Below are 21819 nucleotides of genomic sequence, written 5' to 3' on the forward strand. Positions count from 1 at the left end.
GAGAGGAAAGACCAGACCTTAGAGATGTTAGACTGAAGACTGACAAGATTTAGACAAAGCATAAATGTGAGGCCCTAGCAAGAGAGCCGAGTCAAAGATGGCACCCAAGTTATGAACCTGAGTGACAGGGAAGATGGTGGTGGTGTCCTTGGCGATGAAGAAAGGAGGGAAGGGGGAAGATTTGGGGGGAAAAGATGAAGAACTCGGCGTTGGCCTTAATCTGGCATCTGAACATTCATCAGGAGACGCCAGAGGCAGGCCCAGATTTTGGCCTGGACTCAAGGAGTCAGGTCTGAGGCAGAAAGTTCCTCCTGGCTGCTATTTGGCAGTGGCAGGATCTTCAATACTCCACTCTCTACCAGGCTGCTACAATGCGTTGTGGGCATCTCCACTACTCTGTTAATCCCTCCTCTATAGACAACAGTGCTGGCATCCACCTCCACTTCCCAAACAGCAAGTGACAATGATCCCAGCTCTGTCAGCTTCACTGCTGCTGATAGGGTTCTGAATAGCAGCAAGGAAGCTGAGAAGACTCTGGTCAGTGTTCTGTCTGCTGCAGCTGAGCAGAGCTTTGAGCAGCACTGGAGGTACTAGGGTGGTCTCCTGCAGATGTCACTACTTTGCCAGCACTCAGGTCATTCTTCAGCAGGATTTCTACTCAACAATGAAGACTACAAACTTAAATCATTAAACAAAAGCTGAGATCCTAAAGGAGTTGATGGACCTCTCTCTGGAACACGTGCTGCCCATCACGGGCAAGTAGGTCAGTGGATTCTGCAAGGCCTGCCTTAAACTTTTCTGGGTCCAAGAGGCCTTCCAGCTCATTTATCACTGCTGTTTGCATTCTCTCTAATTATTGCAGTCTTTTTAAAGGGAGATGCCACGTGATTCCAACAGACCACTCTCTGGTATGAGGTACCAACTCCAGGCTGCTGTGCGGAGTGTAGTGCTGAAGGAATAGGATACAGAAATTGTACATATGAAGGGTAAGGAAACTGCAGTGGCATAATCCAGGCTATGGGGTTCCGAACCAATATAGACAGAGTAGTCAGTGGCTAGCCCTATTGTGTCAATGTAAGGGATGAGACGTGATCCGGGACCCTTTTGGGGCAAACTAGCAGAGGGCATGGGAGGGTATAGAGATTTACAGGGATCCGCTGGGTCAGATATATGCATAATAATTCACTAAAGGGTGCTATGTGAGGTCTCTACCGAGGGCTAGTAGCCTACTGGACATCACAATCACTGCACAATGTATGTACGGATAGTATTTAAGGAGCTATGTGTCCAGACAGAGCAGAAAGCAGGATGCCACCCATGATCCTGCGAGCAGTATGGCCACTGCCTCTGCCCTTGTTACAAAGCTCTTTATTCCCCCATCACAAACCAGTCATTCTACTCTGGAGCCAGATCAGATGCTCAATTTGGGAGGGCAGTACTGCAATCCCCATTTAAGTGAGCACTCCTCAGTCCACCTCCTGGAGTGTGACGCTGCTAGTTAATCTCCTGCAGTGGAGACTTCCAGAGGGAAGTAAATGGAGTTCTCTGAATGCATTGCCACTGCAGATCCACCTGACCCCCTTCCGCCTTTTTAACTTGGAGGTCCTTAAATGATGCTTTGAGACAGAGAAAGGCAGAGTACCAAGTACCAAGGCAGGATTGTGGATGCTCATAACTTAGGCAGGCACAAGCGCCCCTAACAGAGTTACTATGAAGTTGCCTAGCAAGACACAGGATGTGACTCCCACAAAGTGCATTGATTTTGATGACAATTGGAACGCCCAAACACCAGGAAACCTGATCTCCATACAGTGCTCTGTTAGTGCTGCAGGCAGAGGAGCATTGTGATATCAGAGGTAACTCAGCCAGTCATTACTCACTCGCTCCAGTTTATTTGCATATTTCAATCTCATTGGTTGCAAAGAGTCAGCCAATGAAACTGCAGATCAGGACTGAGGTGTATTGTCAGCATTGGGGGTGCAGGGGCTCAGGAGTGGAATAGCAGATCCGTGGTAAATAAGCACCCCGACTTTCAAAATAAGCCAAAAATCAAGCTAATCCCATTTCAAATTTCTGCGTTTTTCCGCACGTTTGGCATGTCTGACCCGGAGCCATATTGGCTGAGTACGAGTGAGGCTGGAGATTTGCATGGTGCCTCCCCCCACGCTATGCCCATTTACCTTCACCCAGTCAAAATTGTTTTTCTTCATCTAAACAGTTCCTTCCCCGGCAGCACCAACTGGGCAATGGCAAGGGGCGAGATGGCCAAGGCTGGCAGCAGGGTTACTGGAGGGAGGGAGTGAGGACTGGCTGAGTTACCTCTGACATTCCAAAGCTACTGCTCTGGCTTCTCTGCCTGCAGCTCCACATGGGCCCTGTCAAGAGGAAGTTGTTGATATGAAAGTGATAAACCAACACCGAGAAGAAGAGGACTTAACAGACAAATGTAGGGTTAGTGACAGTATCCTGTCAAACTGCTACAGGTTCTGGGATAGAGCTGCCGTTCCTGACCCTCCCTCCCCCACCAGCTCAGCCTGTCTAGGGAACAGAGTGGGTGACACGCTAGTTATGCAACCTTACCTGGAAGACGAGCTCCCACCCCCAATGGAATTAGCCCACTTGACAAACAAGGAAAGGGAGGCACAGAGAGGGACGTGACTTGCCATAGGGTGCACAAAGAGCCAGTGGCAGAGAACTCCATTTCCCAGCACTGCACGCACTCCCTCAGTCCATGCTGTCTGGAGTAGCTACTCGATTCCCTGCACAATTCTAAGCTGGGAGAGCTAACAATGCCTGAATAGTGCAGGTTCTTATTTCCGTTGGTCCTAATATTCAAAAATAGCTCGGCGGACATTATTCCATTTCTCCAGGTCATCCTATTCACCCAGGACACCAGGTGTTGAGCATCAACCCAAAGTTCTCAATCTGTTCAAAGACAACCCATGCCTGCCGATAGAGGTGGGGCAGAGTGAGGGCAGCCAGCTTCAGCAGTGTTACTGAGCATGCTCAGTCCGTGTGAGCATGCTCAGTGCAAGCCAAGTGTGATGGGGCAGCTGCCCCCCACTGGCAGAAAAGGGGTTAAAAGCAGCCCTAGGGAGGCTGCGCCGGAGCAGCCAATCAGAGAAGGTCTGAAAGGAGCAGCCAATCAGGACCAAGCAGGCCCATATAAAAAGGGAGCTGCAGGGCAGAAGAAGGCAGTTCTCTGCTTGGAGCCCAGGGAGGAAGGACTGTGTCTCTGGAGGGCTGAGAGAACTGCCAGCACCCTGGACAGAGCAGTGCTGCAAGCAGGGACCAGAGAAGCCAGAGAGAGTTCCTGGCTGGCTGCTAGGGCCTGCAGGCTGAGGCCCTGAGGTAAGGGCAGAAGAGGGTGCTGGAGACGCATGGGAAGCAGCCTCAGGACATTGGACTGCAGTTGCTACTGAGGGAAGTGGCTGGACAGAGATTGCAGGTCCCCCAAAATGGGGGGAGGACAATGTGTGGCAAGGCAGGAGGGCAGTGTTGCTGAAGAGGACACCACGGTCCTTGGAGAGACGTGGGTCCTAGAGCAGGAGTGACAGCAGTGAGGCACCACCAGAAGAGGGCGCACTACTACACAGAGCTAATTCCCAAGACAACCAACAGGAGGCGCCAAAACGGTGAGCGCACTCCATCACACCAAACAGCAAATCAGGAGGGGGGACGTGTCCCTCCATGTCTCCCCCACACGTCGCCTCTGAATCTGTTGTCATGGATGTGTCTGAAAACGCCAAATGTGTAATTGGGAACTTTCAGCTAACTAGCTATTCCCTGCATGCACCATACTGAATGATGTCCTTATAGAATGTCTTTTTGCAGCTGACGTTTCAGCCCTAAGCTCTTTGGAGCAGAGACCTTGTCTTCCTTCGTGTTTGCACATCACTAACATGACAGGGACTCCCTCACTTCTGATGGGGGCACCTGAGCACCACTGCAACAGCAAATTAATTGGCTCCATATGGTTCAGTGACTTCACTGAACCATATGGAGCCTCTACAATAACATACCCACTCTCCACTTCAGTATCCCCATCCCACATCCCTCTGCACCCCAGTATCCAGCCTGTGACTGCATGTATATTACCTTCTGTCCATCGGCATACACGGCATAACCGGTAACTCGGACCCCATTCGATGAGCCTTCTGCATCAATGGTGACAGGTAGCCAACTGATAACCAGAATGCCTGCTGAGGGGCCAGGCTCTGCTTGGACATCAAGTGGTGCATCAGGAGTTCCTAGGAGAGATCAGTGAGATTTTCCCTTGTATTTGTCATGATAGTGGCATAATTGCCAAACAAAATCCAAGTAAGTAGTAGAAGGAAGGAAGTGAAGCTCTCTCACCCGAAAGCTACAGGAGCAGAAATCACTCGAGCGGTTCATCTCCAGACTTGGGGAAAACAGACCAAATCAGAGCAGTGAAAATGCAATGCTTTTGCTTTGTGAATTTCCCCATGTGGAAATCAGGCTTTTGCAAATGTAGATGAGGGTGAAGTGAAGTGATTCCTGCAGCATGGTGCGTGTATTTAATGATGATACATGTCACCTCTCCCCCAGGAAGGCACACTACACACTTCAGTGAAGGTGGACATTTGCTATTTTCACTCAGCAACTTGCAGCAAGAAGAGTTTATCTTGTAAAACTAAAACAAGAAAATGTTAAAACCAAATGACAAACCAGCTTAGGTCTGTCTACACTTGGAGCTGGGGCTCTGACATACTCGGGCTAGCTCTCATAAAGCTAGGGTGCCAAAAACAGAGAGTAGCTGCATCAGCATGAGCTGTGGGAAGGGCTAGCCACCCTGGGTCCATAGTTAGTGTCTCTGATGGGCAGGCACTCGGGGTGGTTAGCCCTCCCACTGCTCCCGCTACAGGCTGGTTTTAGCAGGGTAACTCAAGGAGAGCTAGTGAGGCCATGTCTTCTCAAACTGGGAATCCCAGCCCCAGCTTCAAGTGGTACTCTTTGGAAATCAGAGAAACCACCTAGTAAAACTGTCCCTCTCCGTCCCCAGTACCTGCTAAGGGAGTAGTGAAGTGTATCGCTGCTGATTTCTGCTCACGCCTCTCCTGGGGCAATTCCCAGAGCCCCCTGGGGGGCCGGGCCTCCACCTTGGCAACGTACTGAGTGCTAGGGCGCAGACTGTGGAAAGTGTACCAGTAGACACCTGGCTTTGTGGTATCACACTCTTCCTCATTGAGGTACACTGCATGAACATAGTTGCTGTTGCATGGTAGCCAGGTAACCTCTGCTGAGGTCGCTGTCATGCTTCGGATTTTCAGCAGCGTTGGTGCTGTGCAGAAATCTTGCCCTACACAGAAAGTGCACCGCAGCTTATCGGAGCTTCCTTGCTCTGTCACACTTTGCACGGAGATGCGATAGGCTTTCAGCTCCAAGTCCAGCTTCTCGATCACAGCTTTAGTTTGAGAGCCACTCTTCACATTCTGGCATAACTCTGCATCCACATAGACGTTATAGCTCTGTATGTCTGTACTGCCAGCTGGCAAAAGTGGTGGCTCCCAGCCTACAACTATGCTGCTGCTGAGCTGTTTGATCACAGTCAGCTTTCTCGGGTAAGGCACTGCTGTGTAATTGACAGGCTCCTCCTGGTCTTCTGGTCTACTAGGCAATGGACTGACACTGGCCTCGTCAGCAGAGTGATCACTTCTCTCTCCACTGCTAGTGCTTGCACCGACAAAGCTCCTCTCGCGGCACGAGCTCTGGGTGAGATCATTTACCTCTGGAGGCAGAAAGGTCATGAGGTCATCATCTGAAACTCGTTCAACAAAATTGGAGGGGACCAGCCCTCTCCTGCCATCCATTAGCTCCCCTAGATGAGAAACAGGAAACCCGTTATCACCACACCTGCCCTTCAGACTCCAAACCTGGCAGTGGTAGAGAGAAAAGGGAGCAGCATCCCTGGCCAATCACTATCCCAACATAATCAGAAGAGAGAAGCCCTGTCAGGCCCCAGCGAGCACAGCACTCTGCCAGGAAAGGACTGCCCTCCATTTCCTCGCACTTTGTCCCATCTGGTTCTAAATGTCCCACAGGATGGGGTCTCCACTACTTCCCTTGGCCAGTATTTCACAGCCTAGGAACTAGGAAGGATTTCTAGATAGTTAGACTACGCTTCCTTTCCTTTTATTTCATCTAGTCACACTCCTTTTACTACCTTAAACCATCTTCTCCAGCCTTTCCAATCCAATATCTATATCAGTTGGGGCATGGAGTGGAATCTTTGTATAAGAGGATTTGTACAAGTACCCAAAACAAGAGTTCATGGCCTGGGGCAGGGCAGAAGGAGAAAAAACAGTTACTAACCTTCCAATGTAGGTGTGCGCACGCCGTGTGCACTGTCGCCGGAAATTTTTCCTCCCGGTGGTATCCATCAGGTCATCTCTGGGGCCCCCTTGAGTGACGCCTACATGGCGCAGTATATAGGAACCTACCACCCCCTCAGTTCTTTCTTGACAGCAACTCCAACAGAGGGGTAGGACGATGGGTTTGGGAATGGACATGAGCAACACATCTCAAAGAACAATAGTTACGGAAAAGTTAGTAACCGTCTTTTCTTCTTGGAGTGTTTGCTCATGTCCATTCCAATGTAGGTGATTCCCAAGCAATTGGTCAGGTAGTGGGATCAGAGTTTCACTGACAAGCAGACTAGCACCGCTTGACCAAAGCCTGCATCATCTCTAGCCTGCTGAGTGATGGCATAGCGTGAGGTAAACTTGTGGATCAGCAACCAGGTCGCATTCTTTAGATGTCCTGGATTGGGAGGTGTAGGCCTCCTCCTGTAGTTCTAATTCCTCCTGTGGCTATAATCTTGCCTCTACTGAGGATGCTGTGGAGGATAGAGATGGCCCATAGGTTGGGGTGCATAGTGTTTCCGAGCCGGGGCTGGGGTTTTTAAAGTAGCCCTTGAGTCCTTTAGACTATGGAGCTTAGCATCAGTCTGCTCCAAGAAAAGGGAGTTCCCTTCAAAGGATAGGTACTGAATAGTCTGTTGGACTTCTTAGGATAGTCCTGAGGACTGAAGCCAGGAGCTCCGCCTCATGACCACTGCTGAGGCCATGAATCAGGCTGCCAAGTCCACCGTGCCCAAGGCAGTTTGGAGGGATGCTTTGACCACCACCTTACCCTCCTCTACGAGGGCCAAGAATTTAGTCCTGGACTCCGAAGGTAAGAGTTCCTTAAATTTTGTCATGGCTGACCACAAATTAAAATCATAGTGGCCCAAGAGGGCTTGATGGTTGGCTATTCTCAGCTAGAGGCGCCGCGTTGAGTATACCTTCCTGCCCAGTAAGTCCAGTTTCTTGGCCTCTTTCGCCTTGGACAATGGCCCTTATTGCCCCTGTTTCTCCCTTTCATTAGCTGACAGGACAACCAGCGAGCCCGGTGGAGGGTGAGTAAACAGGTCCTCATATCCCATGGGGTGCACAAAATATTTCCTTTCCATCCACTTAGCTGTGGGGTGGAGGGAAGCAGGAGTCTGCCACAGAGTCTTTACGGGCTGCAAGATGGCATCATTTAAAGGCAGATGGGGAAGGCGGAGGCGCTCTCACCTCCAATGATGCCAAGAGCATCTGGAGTGGAAACCTTATAGATTCATAGATTCTAGGACTGGAAGGGACCTCGAGAGGTCATCGAGTCCAGTCCCCTGCCCTCATGGCAGGAACAAATACTGTCTAGACCATCCCTGAAAGACATTTATCTAACCTACTCTTAAATATCTCCAGAGATGGAGATTCCACAACCTCCCTAGGCAATTTATTCCAGTGTTTAACCACCCTGACAGTTAGGAACTTTTTCCTAATGTCCAAGCTAAACCTCCCTTGCTGCAGTTTAAGCCCATTGCTTCTTGTTCTATCCTCCTTGGAATGGATGGATCACCCAAGGGTACCACATTGGCATTTGCCATTGTGTCAATGACCATGCTATCAGTACGTGTCCTTGTGCCATAGCTGCCGGGTGTCTATGGTCAGCTTGGTACCTGCTCCTCCGGGAGGTGTATGAGTCTGCCTCCAATTCAGAGCCCAAGGACCCACTCCTGGGTGATCACGGTGGAGTGATGCTGCGATGGGGACCGGTGCCATGATGGAGAGCAGTGCTGCGATAAAGAGCAGTGCAGTGAGGGAGAGCTCAATGGATGGCGGTGCTGCACCATCATTGCTGGCTTTCCCTCTACTAGCACTTGCTTTGATGCTGAAGCATCCCGCAGTGCTGGAGCTGTCATCAACAGTCCACAACCTGAGGGGGATGGTGGTACTGGGAGAGCAAGGAGGCTCCTGGCCGCCTCAAAAGCCTCCATGTCAATTGTAAAGCCAGGGCTGTATCCCATTGGTGGCTCTCTCTAGGCGGGGAGTCCACCGGTACCAAACTCGATGGTCCCCTTCCCATGGCCAGAGTCAATGGTGCTGCATGGTCCGTGGGCACATCAGAGTGACCCGGCACAGGTCGCACTCTTTCAGTGGCCTTATGTCTTGGGGTCAGAGAGCGCCCCTGGTCCGACTTCTTCTGTCTCTTTTTCAGCACTGGCAATGGGGAGCGGTGCCGGGAGGCCGGAGTTGGCGCTGACTTCTTGCACACCAGAGAACCGTGGCGGTACTGGGGAGCAGAGTCTTTCATTGGCGCCGGGGATGTGGGGTCACAGTACCTCTCTCAGGGAGGCCGTGGCACTACTGACCGATACCAAGGTACTCGGTGCCGATTCCACCTGTGGGTCTGAGGAGGGACGAAGTGTTACCTCCATGAGGAGGAATCTAAGTCTATTGTCCCTCTCCTTTTTTGTCCTCGGCTTAAAAGTTCTTACAGATCTGGCATCGAACTTGCACGTGGCCCTCTCCCAGGCACTTCAGACAACTATCATGCAGATCATTCGCCGGCATCGGTTTGTGGCACACTGTTTGAAACCCTAAGACCGAGGCACACCCCAGGAGCCCACGCTGGGCTAGCCCCACAGGGCGGGGAGCACTTCTAACTACACTAGGCTACTTGACTACGTGCTAACTTATTCTAATTCTAACTATTTACAATCTATTTACAGAACAAAAGTCTACTGAGGAGTAGCACCTCCAGAGGCGATAAGAAGGAACCGAGGGGGCGGCGGGGTGGCAGGTTCCTATATACCATGCCATGAAGGTGCCAATCCAGGGGGCACAAGAGCTGACCCGATGGATACCACTGGGGGGAAATCTTTCCAGCGATGGTGCACACGGCGCGTGCACACTAACAGTGGAATGGACGTGAGCTAGCACTCGACGAAGAACTAACTGAATCACTTATTCCCTTAACATTGAAAAATTCATTCAAATTGGCTTGCATGAATATACTGAGGATATAAATCTGTCTAAAACAAAGGGCAAATGTAAACAACATATTGACATGGAGGGGTCTAGTAGGAGCCACAATCATCAGTGTTCGCATCACTCTTTGGTCTGATCTAGAAGAGGGAGCTCTCAGAACCTGGATGAAACACACACAAATAAGGATAAAGGACACTTTAAAATGGAAATAAATTTTGTTTTGAGTCGATCGAAAATGTTTTGGTCGACTTGAAAAGAATCAAAAACATGAAAAATAATTTCTAGTCAACTCAATTCAAAACAATTTTTTTGAGTTTTCAATTCAATAAAAAAAATTTTTTTATGTTGTTTTGGTTTTTCTGGATGCTTTGATTCAGCCCCTGAACTGAAACATCTAGTAGTTGCTCAGCTCTATTCCTGAGTGCACAGAGAACGCCAAACACCACCGGTGGGGGGTGGGGGGGGCAGCTATGTCCCCTATGCAACACACCAGGGCTGTAACGAGTGTATTGGGAGCTTTTGCCCAGGATAAGTGCAAGGCAATGTCTTAAACCCTTGGCACCAGTGGTTTCATCATGGCATTACCAGCTGTCGACTCTTTGAGAGAAAAGTGTGATGCCTACAGCTAAGGAGTCAGAAAGAGTTCAGGTAAAACACTTTCGGTGAAGTCCAGGCTCCAATGAAGCTAATGGCAAAACTCCAATTAACTTCAGTGAGGCCAGGATGTCACCCTCGGGTCTTAAGTCAACCCTGGTGTAAGTAAATGAATTCCCCATTAAGTCATGAGAGCTGCACTCGCTTATGCTGCTGCCCACTTTGACCTTATGATCTTTTGTTTCCTTATAACTGTACAAATCATTAAGTTCCTCTCTGTTCTTTCATGATGCCAGGTTCATACACTTCTCAGTCACGTCTCGTTCCATCAAACCCACCTTCAAAGAAACCATCCTCGTCCATGTCCCCATAGATGTAAATATATTCTCCAGCAGTCAGTGGGAGCTCTGATTCCGGGTTCTCATTAGGACCATCAAAAGGATTATAGCTGAAACACATGCAACAATAAAATGTACTTTGTACAGCAACTTGCATTGGTCACACGAGATCAGCTCACTGGTCCACTGAGGCTGGTATCCTGCCTCTGGGCGTAGCTAGTGCTTCTGAGAAAGGCCAAAGCATAGCTGCTTCCTGGATCCTTGGACCCAAACTTTTTGAGTCCATTGGCTACCTTCTGGCCCAGGGCTCAGATCCTGTGGTACACATTGGATCCTTTCATGGTGAGCAAGTAATTGTCCCAGGCCATTTGCAACTAAGAGTATTTTTTGTCTTTAAAACTGTACTTGCATATCCTTAACAGTAAACGGGTACATATGCTTGCCCATAACTGCCTTGGGTGTCAGAATTAACGTTTCACAATCATTATCAGAGCTGACCAGAAAATGGTGATTTATTCTCTGGAAATTTTTGAATTTTTGCTGAAAAAAATTGAAACCGAAACTTCAGCCAAAACCAGAATATTTTTGGTCAAAAACTGGAAGTTTTAGTTTTCCAGCTACACACTGTTCAGCTTTTAGGTTTATGTTTTTTTGATGAAAATGTGACATTTTCCCCAGAAAGAAGGCACTTTCACAAAAAAATATGCATAACCAAAAACCCAATTTTCATAAACAAAACAGTTTCAAAGGAAAATTTTCAGCCAGCCCTACTGGTTATACAACTTGTGAGTTTGCAACCATTATTTTTGTTTGTATAGATCCTTAGCAAGATAGGTATTCCCAAACTGTATCAGAGGCATGCTCCATCTACTCCAGTATCTCGTCTCCAACAGTGGATAGTGCTAGATGCTCATAAAAAGGAGCAAAAACCCCAGAGTGGACAATTATGGGATAGCCTGATCCACAGATCAACCCTGTAGCCAAAAATCCCCTCGATTCTTCCTTCCCTTTACACAAAGGCCTTTGTGTGTAGTTCAGTACCTGTAACGAGCTAGGAAGACTTGGAGTTTTGCAGGGCCCTGGCTCTCTGACTCTGGAATCAAAGAGATGCTATCAACATCCAGTTCTTCCATTTCACTTGCAGTGTCCACCTAAGAAACACAAAAATAAGGAGAGAGAAGCTACAGCTCTGACTAAAGGAACAGTGGCAGAAAGATCACAACAGCAGTGCAGCAACAGAAATCTTATTTCTGAGCTGGTGTGTACAGTCTGATTACACCGGGACTATACTACACATAGAAACAAAGAATGGTTAAACTATCTGTAGGAACTGCTCTGGGGAGCTAGAATTGGTAACAGATGCACATTCTTGGCTCCAGGACATAAAAATACACCTAGTAGTCAGAGGACTAAATCTACAGTCCAAGGTAGATATGAAAGAAGAGGTGATAGAGGACCTCTAGAGAGGTCACGAGGCAAGTTCCTGGTAAGAAGCCTGAAACCTCTGCCATCCCCAGCAGCTGGGAAAGTGCCACCCCTGGACCCTGCTCCATCTTTTGTAGCCACCTCTGTATATTAAGGGTGAAATCCTGGCCCTATTTAAGTGTATAGGAGTTTTGCCACTGTCTTCACCTATTGAGCATCTTATGTCCGCCCACCTCTAAAGGCCCCTCCCCCCAGCCTAAGGGGAGGAGCTACCAAAACCAGAGCCCAGATGAGTTCAGGGGACAAATAATGAAAAACAGGGATGGGAGTGAGGTCATATGGTCAAAATCAGGGAGCCAGAGAGGGACGCGGAGCAGAGAACCCCAAACAGTGCCCACTGCTCCTTGAAGGCATCCAGGGAGCCCGTGGACGCAGCCCAGAGGAACTCTGCCCAGACGCGGATCGAAGGGAGGAGCGGAAATAGACCCCACAGTCACAGAGAACCTCCCCATCCAGCATTCTCCTCCTGGTATGGTGGACAGCCACGTTGGCCAGTGCCAGGAGGAGTCTGATGAGGAGGTCTCACAACTTTGTGAGGCCATAGATGGGGTGTGCGTAGATCAGGAGGTGCAGGGAAAAGGGCAGCCAGAACCTGAGGAGAAGGTTCTGGAGGTGCCGGAAAAGGGGCTGCAACCTGGCACACTTGAGGTAGTTGTACACCAGGGTCCCCCTCATGCCGCAGAAAGGGCAGGTGTCAGGGACGGGGTGAACCACGCTAAGAACACATCCATGCTCACGGCTCCATGAAGAATCTGCCAACTATATCCCTGGCGGGCCATGGAACCAGGGTGGAATACAGACTGGCCCACTGTTTTCAATTGAGCCAACATCTCACTCTCAGTCTTTTATACCTGTGCAGCCCCCTGCCTGCTGGAAGGGTGGAGGAACTTTCTCTTTTCTTCTCTCCTCTTGAGAATCTCCTGGATGTTGCAAGTGGGGCAGGTCCCGCCTGTTCTATCTCCCCTGGCCTCCTGGAAGCAGTGAGGAGTGGTGGGGAGAGATCTCTAGCACTCTACCCCTGCCCAATCTCCATTTCTTCTCTGTCTGTCTAGATGTTTATCCCACACCCATCATCATAGTCTCTAGGTCTTCCTCACCCATAAATAACTCCTGTGCCTACACCTGGCTTTTGGCGACAAAACAGCGATAGCGTATATACTGCAAGGTCATTTAAAAAAAAAAAAAAAAAAGCCGCCTAGATTTGGCAACAAAAAACTTCCCCTCCCTTTATTGTCGACAAACAGCCAGTGTAGACACCACTGTTTTTTTTTTAATTTTACTGGCCTCCAGGAAAGTATCCCACAATTCCCATGCTGCCGCTCTGGTCAGCGGTTTGAACTTCGCTGCCCTGCAGCCAACCCACCCCTCCCCCTTGCAAGCCCCAGGAATTTTAAATCTCATTTCCTGCTTGCTGGCTTCCCAAAGGAGCTTCCCAGGTGAGCATGGCTGCCTATTGCACCAAACGCGCTCCCGCTTGGACCACCGCTGAGTTGTTCGATCTGATCAATATAGGGGAAGAGGAGTCTGTTCAGTCGCAGCTGCGAGTGACCCGTAGGAATCGGGACACACATGGGCAAATTTCTCGAGGCTTGTGCGAAAAGGGCTGTGATCGGGACACCCAGCAGTGCAGAGCAAAGATCAAGGAGATAAGGCAGACGTACCATAAGGCGCAGGAGGCGAACCATCACTCCAGTGGTGCACCTAAGACCTGCCGCTTCTATAAGGAGCTGAATGCTATCCTCAGTTGTGACCCCACCTCCATCGCCGATTGCCCCGTGGATACTTCACATGCAGCTGAAAGAGGGGATGACCCGGAGGCTGAAATTGTAGGATGAAGAAGTCGAGCTAGAGCTATAAGTAGGGGCATTGCCAGCAGATCAAGGGACATGATCATTCCCCTCTATTCGGCATTGGTGAGGCCTCATCTGGAGTACTGTGTCCAGTTTTGGGCCCCACACTACAAGAAGGATGTGAAAAAATTGGAAAGAGTCCAGAGGAGGGCAACAAAAATGATTAGGGGGCTGGAGCACATGACTTATGAGGAGAGGCTGAGGGAACTGGGCTTGTTTAGTCTGCAGAAGAGAAGAGTGAGGGGGGATTTGATAGCTGCTTTCAACTACCTGAAAGGGGGTTCCAAAGAGGATCTAGACTGTTCTCAGTGGTAGATGACAGAACAAGGAATAATGGTCTCAAGTTGCAGTGGGGGAGGTTTAGGTTGGATATTAGGAAAAACTTTTTCACTAGGAGGGTGGTGAAGCACTGGAATGGGTTACCTAGGGAGGTGGTGGAATCTCCTTCCTTAGAGGTTTTTAAGCTCAGGCTTGACGAAGCCCTGGCTGGGATGATTTAGTTGGGGATTGGTCCTGCTTTGAGCAGGGGGCTGGACTAGATGACCTCCTAAGGTCCCTTCCAACCCTGATATTCTATGATTCTAGAAGAGGATGTGGTGCTCCCAGTGGGGTCGCCCAGTGGGGCAGGCAGCCAGGAACTTTTCTCCACTTCAGAAGTGCTCAACGGGGAGCAGGAAGCAGATGAAACTCCAGATAAGTTGCTGTGGCTTGTGTAGGGAATCGAAAAGTGGGAGGCAGGTAGTGTTTTCTGTGAGCTGGACATTGCCCTGTGTAGCTAATCTGCATGGCCAAGCAGGGTGTCGATGGACATCGAGACCTGCAGGGAATCCGCCAGAGAGAGGCTCTGGAAAGTTTCCAAGAGGTACTTGTTAATCCTCTGCCGCAGATTCCAAGGGATTGCAGCCTTGTTAGTTCCCCCATTGTAGGAAACTGTCCCCTGCCATTTAGCAATCGCTGGAGCTGGGACCAAAACGGCACGTAGCTGAGCTGCATATAGACCGGGGTGAAAGCCGCAAGCATTCAGCAGCTGAGCCCTGGTTTCTCTGGTCACCCTCAGCAACGAGATGTCAGCCAGCAGGTTGGCCTGTGAAAAAGTGTGGGATAATTTTAGAATGAATTCCCTGCAAAGCTGCCCTGCAAGCCGTGCCCGTTTTGTCCGTACACACAACTGCCTTCCCCCCACTCCCGAAACTCACCATGACTGGGGTGCTCGCAGAGCTGTGTGCCTGCCTAGAGTCTCAGAGAGAAAGTGATTTCTACCAGCAAAATGCCCTTTTTACTAAAATGTTTCAATCGTTTGCTGGAATGTAACAATCCCTCTTCTGTTCAGCACAGACCTTGCTTCACACACCCTCGCCGACTGGCTGCGGCAGATAAGAAAAAACCCTAGGCACAGCAAAGACAACATGTTCTGCGAGGTTATACAGCGCGATGAGAGACAGACCAGGGAACACAGAGAGCGCTGGGAAGCCGAAAGGCGGGACAGAAAAGAGAATGCTGCTTTTGCTAGGCAAGCGACGGAGCGGATGATAAAAGTTATGGAGGATCAGACAGAGATGCGCAAGTCATTGATACAGCTGCAGACTGAGCAAATCCAAGTTCGAGCGCCACTGCCGCAGATGCACAATTCTTTGCCAACCCCAACCCCCTCTATGCCCACACTGTCCTTTTCACTTCACAGCACTCCTGAGTTTCCCTATCACTCCACCCCCTCTCACAGCTTGCACAATGATAGCTGGAGCTACACACAGTTGTGAGGTTTTACCCTTTTGAACAATAAATAAAGGTTAAGGTATTTAATAATACAGAGTTTTTATTCTGTGTCCTACAAAAGAGTATAGCAATCAATTCACTCTCGGGAACAGGCTTCTAAAGCATTGTGTTGCATGGATCTTGGGCCCCAAAATTGTACATGGATGCAATAGGGAAGCAATTCCGAAGCAGACATGTGTTACTGCCTCTCATTGTCCAAGTGGTTCCTCAAGGCCTCTCTGATGTTAATAGCAGCCCTCTGAGCTCCTCTGACAGCGCTAGCATCTGGCTGGTCAAACTGTGCAGCCAAGCGCTCTGCCTCAGTGCTCCACACCTGAGCAAACATTTCACCCACAGATTATGCAAAGTGCAGCACGCAGCTATGACCACAGGAATATTATCCTCGGTAAGGTCTAGCCTGCCATTGAGACACCTCCAGCGAGCTTTCAAACGGCCAAAGGCACATTCGACTACCATGCGGCACCTGCTCAGCCTGTTGTTAAAACACTCCTTGCTGATGTCCAGGTGCCCTGTGTAAGGTTTCAAGAGCCAGAGCTGTAAGGGGTAAGCCGGGTCTCCCAGGATTACTATGGGCATTTCCACATCCCCCACTGTGATCTTGTGGTCTGGAACGGAAGTCCTGCCTGCAGCTTTCTGTAAAGGCCACTGTTCCTGAAGATGCGTGCGTCATGCACCTTTCCTGACCAGCCTGCATTGATGTCCGTGAAACGCCCCTGGTGATCCACAAGCGCCTGCAACACCACGGAGAAGTATCCCTTCCTATTGATGTACTCAGAGGCAAGGTGGTCTGGCGCTAAAATTGGAATGTGTGTGCCATCAATCGCCCCGCCACAGTTAGAGAAAACCATCTCTGCAAAGCCAGCCACTATGTCATGCACATTTCCCAGAGTCATGGTCCTATGCAGCAGAATGTGATTTATTGCCCTGCACACTTGGAGTAATACAGCCCCAACAGTGGACTTTCCTACTCCAAATTGATTTGCGACTGACTGGTAGCAGCTGGATTCGCCAGCTTCCTCACAGCGATTGCAACACGCTTCTCTACCAGAAGGGCAGCTCTCAATCTGGTGTCCTTGCGCCGCAGGTCGGGGGCCAGCTCAGCACATAGCTCCAGGAAGGTTGCTTTATGCATCCTAAAGTTCTGTACCCACTGGTCATCATCCCACACCTGCATGCCAATGCGATCCCACCAACCAGTGCTTGTTTCCCTAGCCCAAAAGCGACGCTCTACCGTATGCAGCTGCTCCGTGAATACACAAAGCACTGATAAAAGCAACAAAGAGTCCTGTGGCACCTTATAGACTAACAGACGTATAGGAGCATGAGCTTTCGTGGGTGAATACCCACTTCTTCGGATGCATCCGAACAAGTGGGTATTCACCCACAAAAGCTCATGCTCCTATACGTCAGTTAGTCTATAAGGTGCCACAGGACTCTTTGCTGCTTTTACAGATCCAGACTAACACGGCTACCCCTTTGATACAAAGCACTGATAAGTTGCTGCCGTCCATATCACACTCAGGTGCATGCGATTCATCCTCTGCTAACTTTGCGAGTAACTCTGCGAGTAACTGTGCTGCCATGAGTGATGTCCTCATGACAGCTAACAGCGCATAGGAGAGAAGTGCGGGATCCATCCTCTCTGACTGCAGATGCTGGCGCACACTACAAAAGAATGAGAGTTGGAAAAACGGTGCGAAAGGAAGCCAGAGACCTTTGATGGGGTGGGATACAAAGTGGCGCATGATGGTACATTTTGCACATCCCAGGATGCGCCGCGCTCCGTTTCCGCATTCCCACAACACCTAGCAACAGATGGTGTCGCCAGGCACTGTGGGATAAATACCCACAGTCCACTGCTCTCACTGTCGACAAAGGTGCCCCGAATGTGGACACGATCTGTTGACAGAGGGAGCAAATGTAGACACGCTTTGGTGACTTTGCTTTTATTGATTTTTCCTTGGCAACATGAGTTTCATTGAAAAAACTTGCCAGTGTAGACAAGCCTTTAGTCTTCTAAACGCCTAGGGGGATGGGGGGCAATCCCCCCAGACAGGGCAGGAAACGTAAACTAAAGTTCTTTTTCTTTTTTTCCCCCTTTAATCCCAACAGAGTAAAAAGGAAAAACTAGCTATTAAGGAGAACAAAAAAACCCCCAAAACAACTACTACTTATGCTAATGATGCAGATAAGGAAGGGCTGACTGCTTGCTCCTTCTGAGGCCAAAGGCGGTTGAAAAGGAACTGGGGTGGGGGGGTCCACCAAGCAGTGTTAGATAGCATTGAGGCAGACCACAAGGGAGGGACAGAGCATGTGCAGGCTCAATGGACACTGCTACCAAAAATCTCCGATTAGAGGTGCAGGGGCACAGATACACCTAGAGTGGAGCACCCATAGGGACACTACTCGACGAAGCACTGGGCGTTCACTTGTAACTGCTGCCAATACACTGTTCCCAGCCCTCGGAGAGAAAGCAGTGCCCCGGCACTAGCTGTTAGATGGACTGGCTTGCTGGAGATAACACAGTGTAAGGCAGGGAGCTGTGCAGCCTTAAAACCCCGGTCAGCAGGGAGAGAGACACGGTCTCCTCCCAAGAGAGGTGACGGCTGGGAGCCAGAAACCTTAAGTGAGTGCCCTCCAGGGACCATGGAGGGGGAAAGTCAGGTGCAATCACCCTGAAACTGAGATACAGTTCATGCTCGGGGGATCTGGGTTCCAGTCCTAGCTATGCCTTTGGGTACATCAGCTGATGTGTTTGTGACTCAGTCACCCTGTCAGTACAATGATATTTGTTCACCTTGTAGGAATGTTGTGAAGCTTAAAGAGGGCTTGTGAAGTTCAAAGTACGAAGAGAGAGAGTCAGCAGGAAGGGGGAGCCTAGAACTCAGGCTCTCCTGGCTCTTTGCCCTGAACCTACTCGGCTGGCTAAGAGAGGACATCAGAGAGTGGCCATAGCATCAGAAGAAGAAAGAGGCACTCTCTTACCAGACCTAGATTTTCATGAGCTCCCCTAGTGATCTAATAGGAACATTAAATAAGGGAGGGGACAGGACTGAGCCTCACAGGAATCCATACACGAGACCTACTGGGCAGAGGGAGCAGCTGCCATCACATCTCTGAGATCTGAGAGGAAGGGGAAAGCAAAGTCAATATAACCTGTCCGCATCTGCCGTCACCAGCTCAGCAGCCCTTCATGATCTCCTGCACCAACAGCTGCTAATAAGTCTAACAGCGATGTTTGCACCAGTACGTGCCCCTCTTGGCTCTATGCCAAGGACAGCAGGGCACAGGCACATGCCTTCATGCTGCTAAACCACTACTACAAGCTGCAGTACCCAGATATCGTGTGGCAACCCAGGGCTGTGAAGTCACAACAAAGACTATCCAGAACTAAACACAAATTGAAAACATTCAGGAAACTTGCTATACATTTCCCAGGGCTTTTCTCGGGTTGTCTGCGTTCCTCTCAGACTGCAATGATCTGTACAAATGGCCATCACAGGGTGTTGCCAAGTGAAGAGGGAGCAAATCCCTTCAACAGTTTTCTGCAAGTTTTCTATTATTTTTCCACAGGATTCTCTAGTTCCCAGACACAGGTTTAAGAAGTAGCTGCAAGCGGAGGAAAGCAGAGCTAGTAAATGCATTGATCCCAAGATGTGCTTATCCCCACCTGGGTAATGACAGGGGACACCAGAAACAGCACTGACCTCTGGAGTGGGGCAGGACTTGGGACTGTTCTGCATGGATTCGGATTTCGAAGAGCTTGACTGGGACTCCAGTCTCTTGACTTGCTTCTGAGATGTGGCAGCAGCACCTGAGCCTGGAATATTGGTGACACTAGACATGGGATCAGGGATCTGAGGTAATGATTCCAGCTCTTTACTCCCTTCATCATGAATCTTCTTAGTGCACTGAAGAGCAGGACGTGCAGGGGCAACATCTGGATCTGAAACCAAACATTCCATTTGTTACTCCAAGCAGCCAGCAGAGCAGAACAAGAGCTGCTGTGAGCACCAGGGTGCTGCAGTGCGGACACACTCTATAGCAGGGATCTACCCAGAGGCTTAGCTTCGAGCTGTGGAAACACGTTCAGCCCTGTTTCTCCTTGCACCCACACCAAGAGCAGTTACACTCAAGTTACCGGATGGAACTGATATAAGGGAGGGAGGATCAGGCGCTTGACATGCAATACTCAGCCCTGCATGCTGCTGTGGGCCAAATCCTCTCCTTCACGGAGGTCCACTCTGCACAGGAGGTAGGGGAGCTATTAGGGAGCTCGTTAGGGCTTGCTGAACCTGTGGGCTTGTCTGCACCAGCCCCACTGTGAATTAACTTACACCACAGGGATGTTAACAGGCCACTTCACCTTGAATGGTTCCTTAGAACATGTGCTGACTAGTTTGGCTAAACAATCTGTTCAACCTTGTGACACTTTCTCAGACTGAAGAAGGGCTCTGTGTAGCTTGAAAGCTTGTCTCTCTCACCAGCAGAAGGTGGTCCAATAAAAGATATTACCTCACCCACCTTGTCTCTCTAGGGCAGTAGTTCTCAACCCATGGCCCGTGGGCCACTTGCAGCCCAATCAGCACACAGCTGCAGCTCATATGACATCCTCAGGGCCATACAGATAGTAAAAATGGTTACTCACCTTCTCGTAACTGTTGCTCTTCGAGATGTGTTGCTCATGTCCATTCCAATTAGGTGTGCGCGCGCCTACATGCACAGTTGTCGGAAGGCTTTTCCCCTAGCAGCACCCGTCGGGTCGGCTCTGGAGCCCCCTGGGGTGGCGCCTTCATGGCGGTGTATCTAGGTCCCTGCCGACATGCCGCCTGGTCAGTTCCTTCTTGCCGGCTACTCCGACAGAGGGGAAGGCGGGTGGGTCTTAGACTGGACATGAGCAACACATCTCGAAGAACAACAGTTACGAGAAGGTGAGTAACCGTTTTTCTTTGAGTGCTTGCTCATGTTGATTTCAATTATCTGACTCCCAAGCCCTAACTAGGAGGTGGGGTCGGAGCTCGTGGAATCGCTGATTGAAGCACCACTCTGCTGAATGGAGCATCGTCCCTGGCGTGCTGGGTAATGGCATAATGCGAGGTGAAGGTGTGAACCGAGGATCATGTCACTGCCCTGCAGATCTCCTGGTTCGGGACATGGGCCAGGAACGCTGTCGAGGAGGCCTTCGCTCTAGTTGAATGAGCCGTTAGTGCAGGGGCCGGAACTTTTGCTAGATCGTAGCATGCCCGGATACAGGACGTGATCCACAATGAAATTCTCTGTGACAACACCGGAAGGCCTTTCATTCTAGCCGCAACCGCCACAAACAACTGGTTCGACTTACAGAACGGTTTTGTGCGTTCAGTGTAAAAAGCCAGAGCTCTCTGAACGTCCAAGGAGTGTAGTCTTTGTTCCCAGCCATCCGCATGAGGCTTAGTGTAAAAGACCGGTAGAAAAATGTCCTGATTGGCATGGAAGACATGATTGGGAGACAACCTTTGGAAGAAAGGCCGGATGAGGCCTAAGTTGTACCTTGTCTGTATAAAAAATGGTATAAGGAGGATAGGAGGTTAGGGCTTTAAGCTCAGAGACTCTTCGTGCTGACGTAATGGCGACTAGGAAAGCCACCTTCAATGATAGGTAGAGCAATAAACAAGTTGCTAGGAGTTCAAACAGGGGCCCCATTAGCCTGGAAAGGACCAGGTTAAGGTCCCACACCGGGATTGGTTGCTTAACCTGAGGGTATAGCCTGTCTAGACCTTTCAGGAAGCAACTGACCATCCGGCTGGCAAAGACTGAACAGCTGGCTACTCCCAGGTGGTAAGCTGAAATGGCTGCCAGGTGGACCTGGAGAGATGAAACCAAGAGGCCTGCTGTTTTAAGTGTAATAGGTAGTCTAAGATGAGTGGCATAGGCGCCTGCATCGGGAGAGCACAACCCTGAGAACACCAGATTGCAACCATTTTCCACTTGGCCAGGTAGGTAGCCCTGGTGGAGGGTTTCCTGCTGCCCAGCAGAAGCTCCCTAATGGGCTCCGAGCACATCAGCTCCATTGGGTTTAGCCATGAAGCTTCCAAGCGGTGAGGTGACAAGACTCGAGGTCAGGATGATGATGACGACCGTAGTCTTGGGTGATCAGGTCCGGAAGCAGGGGCAACGAGACTGGAGCGTCCACTGACAGCTCCAGGAGCATAGTATACCAGTGCTGGCGAGGCCAGGCTGGCGCTACCAGTATGACTGTAGTCTTGTCCCTGCAGATCTTGAGCAGAACCTTGTGGATGAGTGAAACGATGGGAACACGTACAACAGATGGTCCGTCCAGGGGAGGAGGAACGCATCCATGAGGGAGCCCGGACTGTGATTCCGGAAGGAACAGAACTGGGGACATTTTCTGTTGCTCTCCATGGCGAACAGGCCACTTTGGGGAACCCGCACCTTTGGAAAATGTTGTACACCATGTCCAGG

The 21819-nt window shown here is 50.0% G+C and overlaps 1 protein-coding gene across 1 annotated transcript in view; it reads right to left on the minus strand.

Annotated features, from left to right (window-relative positions):
- Positions 1–21819, minus strand: part of TSPOAP1 (TSPO associated protein 1) — a 171646-nt gene that overhangs the window by 49773 nt on the left and 100054 nt on the right. The window contains exons 14-18 of the mRNA XM_065418224.1: positions 19065–19303; positions 11291–11400; positions 10250–10359; positions 5027–5839; positions 4099–4250 (exon numbers count right to left, since the gene is read on the minus strand). Coding sequence (XP_065274296.1) covers positions 4099–4250; positions 5027–5839; positions 10250–10359; positions 11291–11400; positions 19065–19303 — 1424 coding nt within the window. The remainder of the gene's footprint in view (positions 1–4098; positions 4251–5026; positions 5840–10249; positions 10360–11290; positions 11401–19064; positions 19304–21819) is intronic.

This window comes from Emys orbicularis, chromosome 17 (assembly GCF_028017835.1).
Source record: "Emys orbicularis isolate rEmyOrb1 chromosome 17, rEmyOrb1.hap1, whole genome shotgun sequence".
In the NCBI taxonomy this organism is placed as follows: domain Eukaryota; kingdom Metazoa; phylum Chordata; order Testudines; family Emydidae; genus Emys; species Emys orbicularis.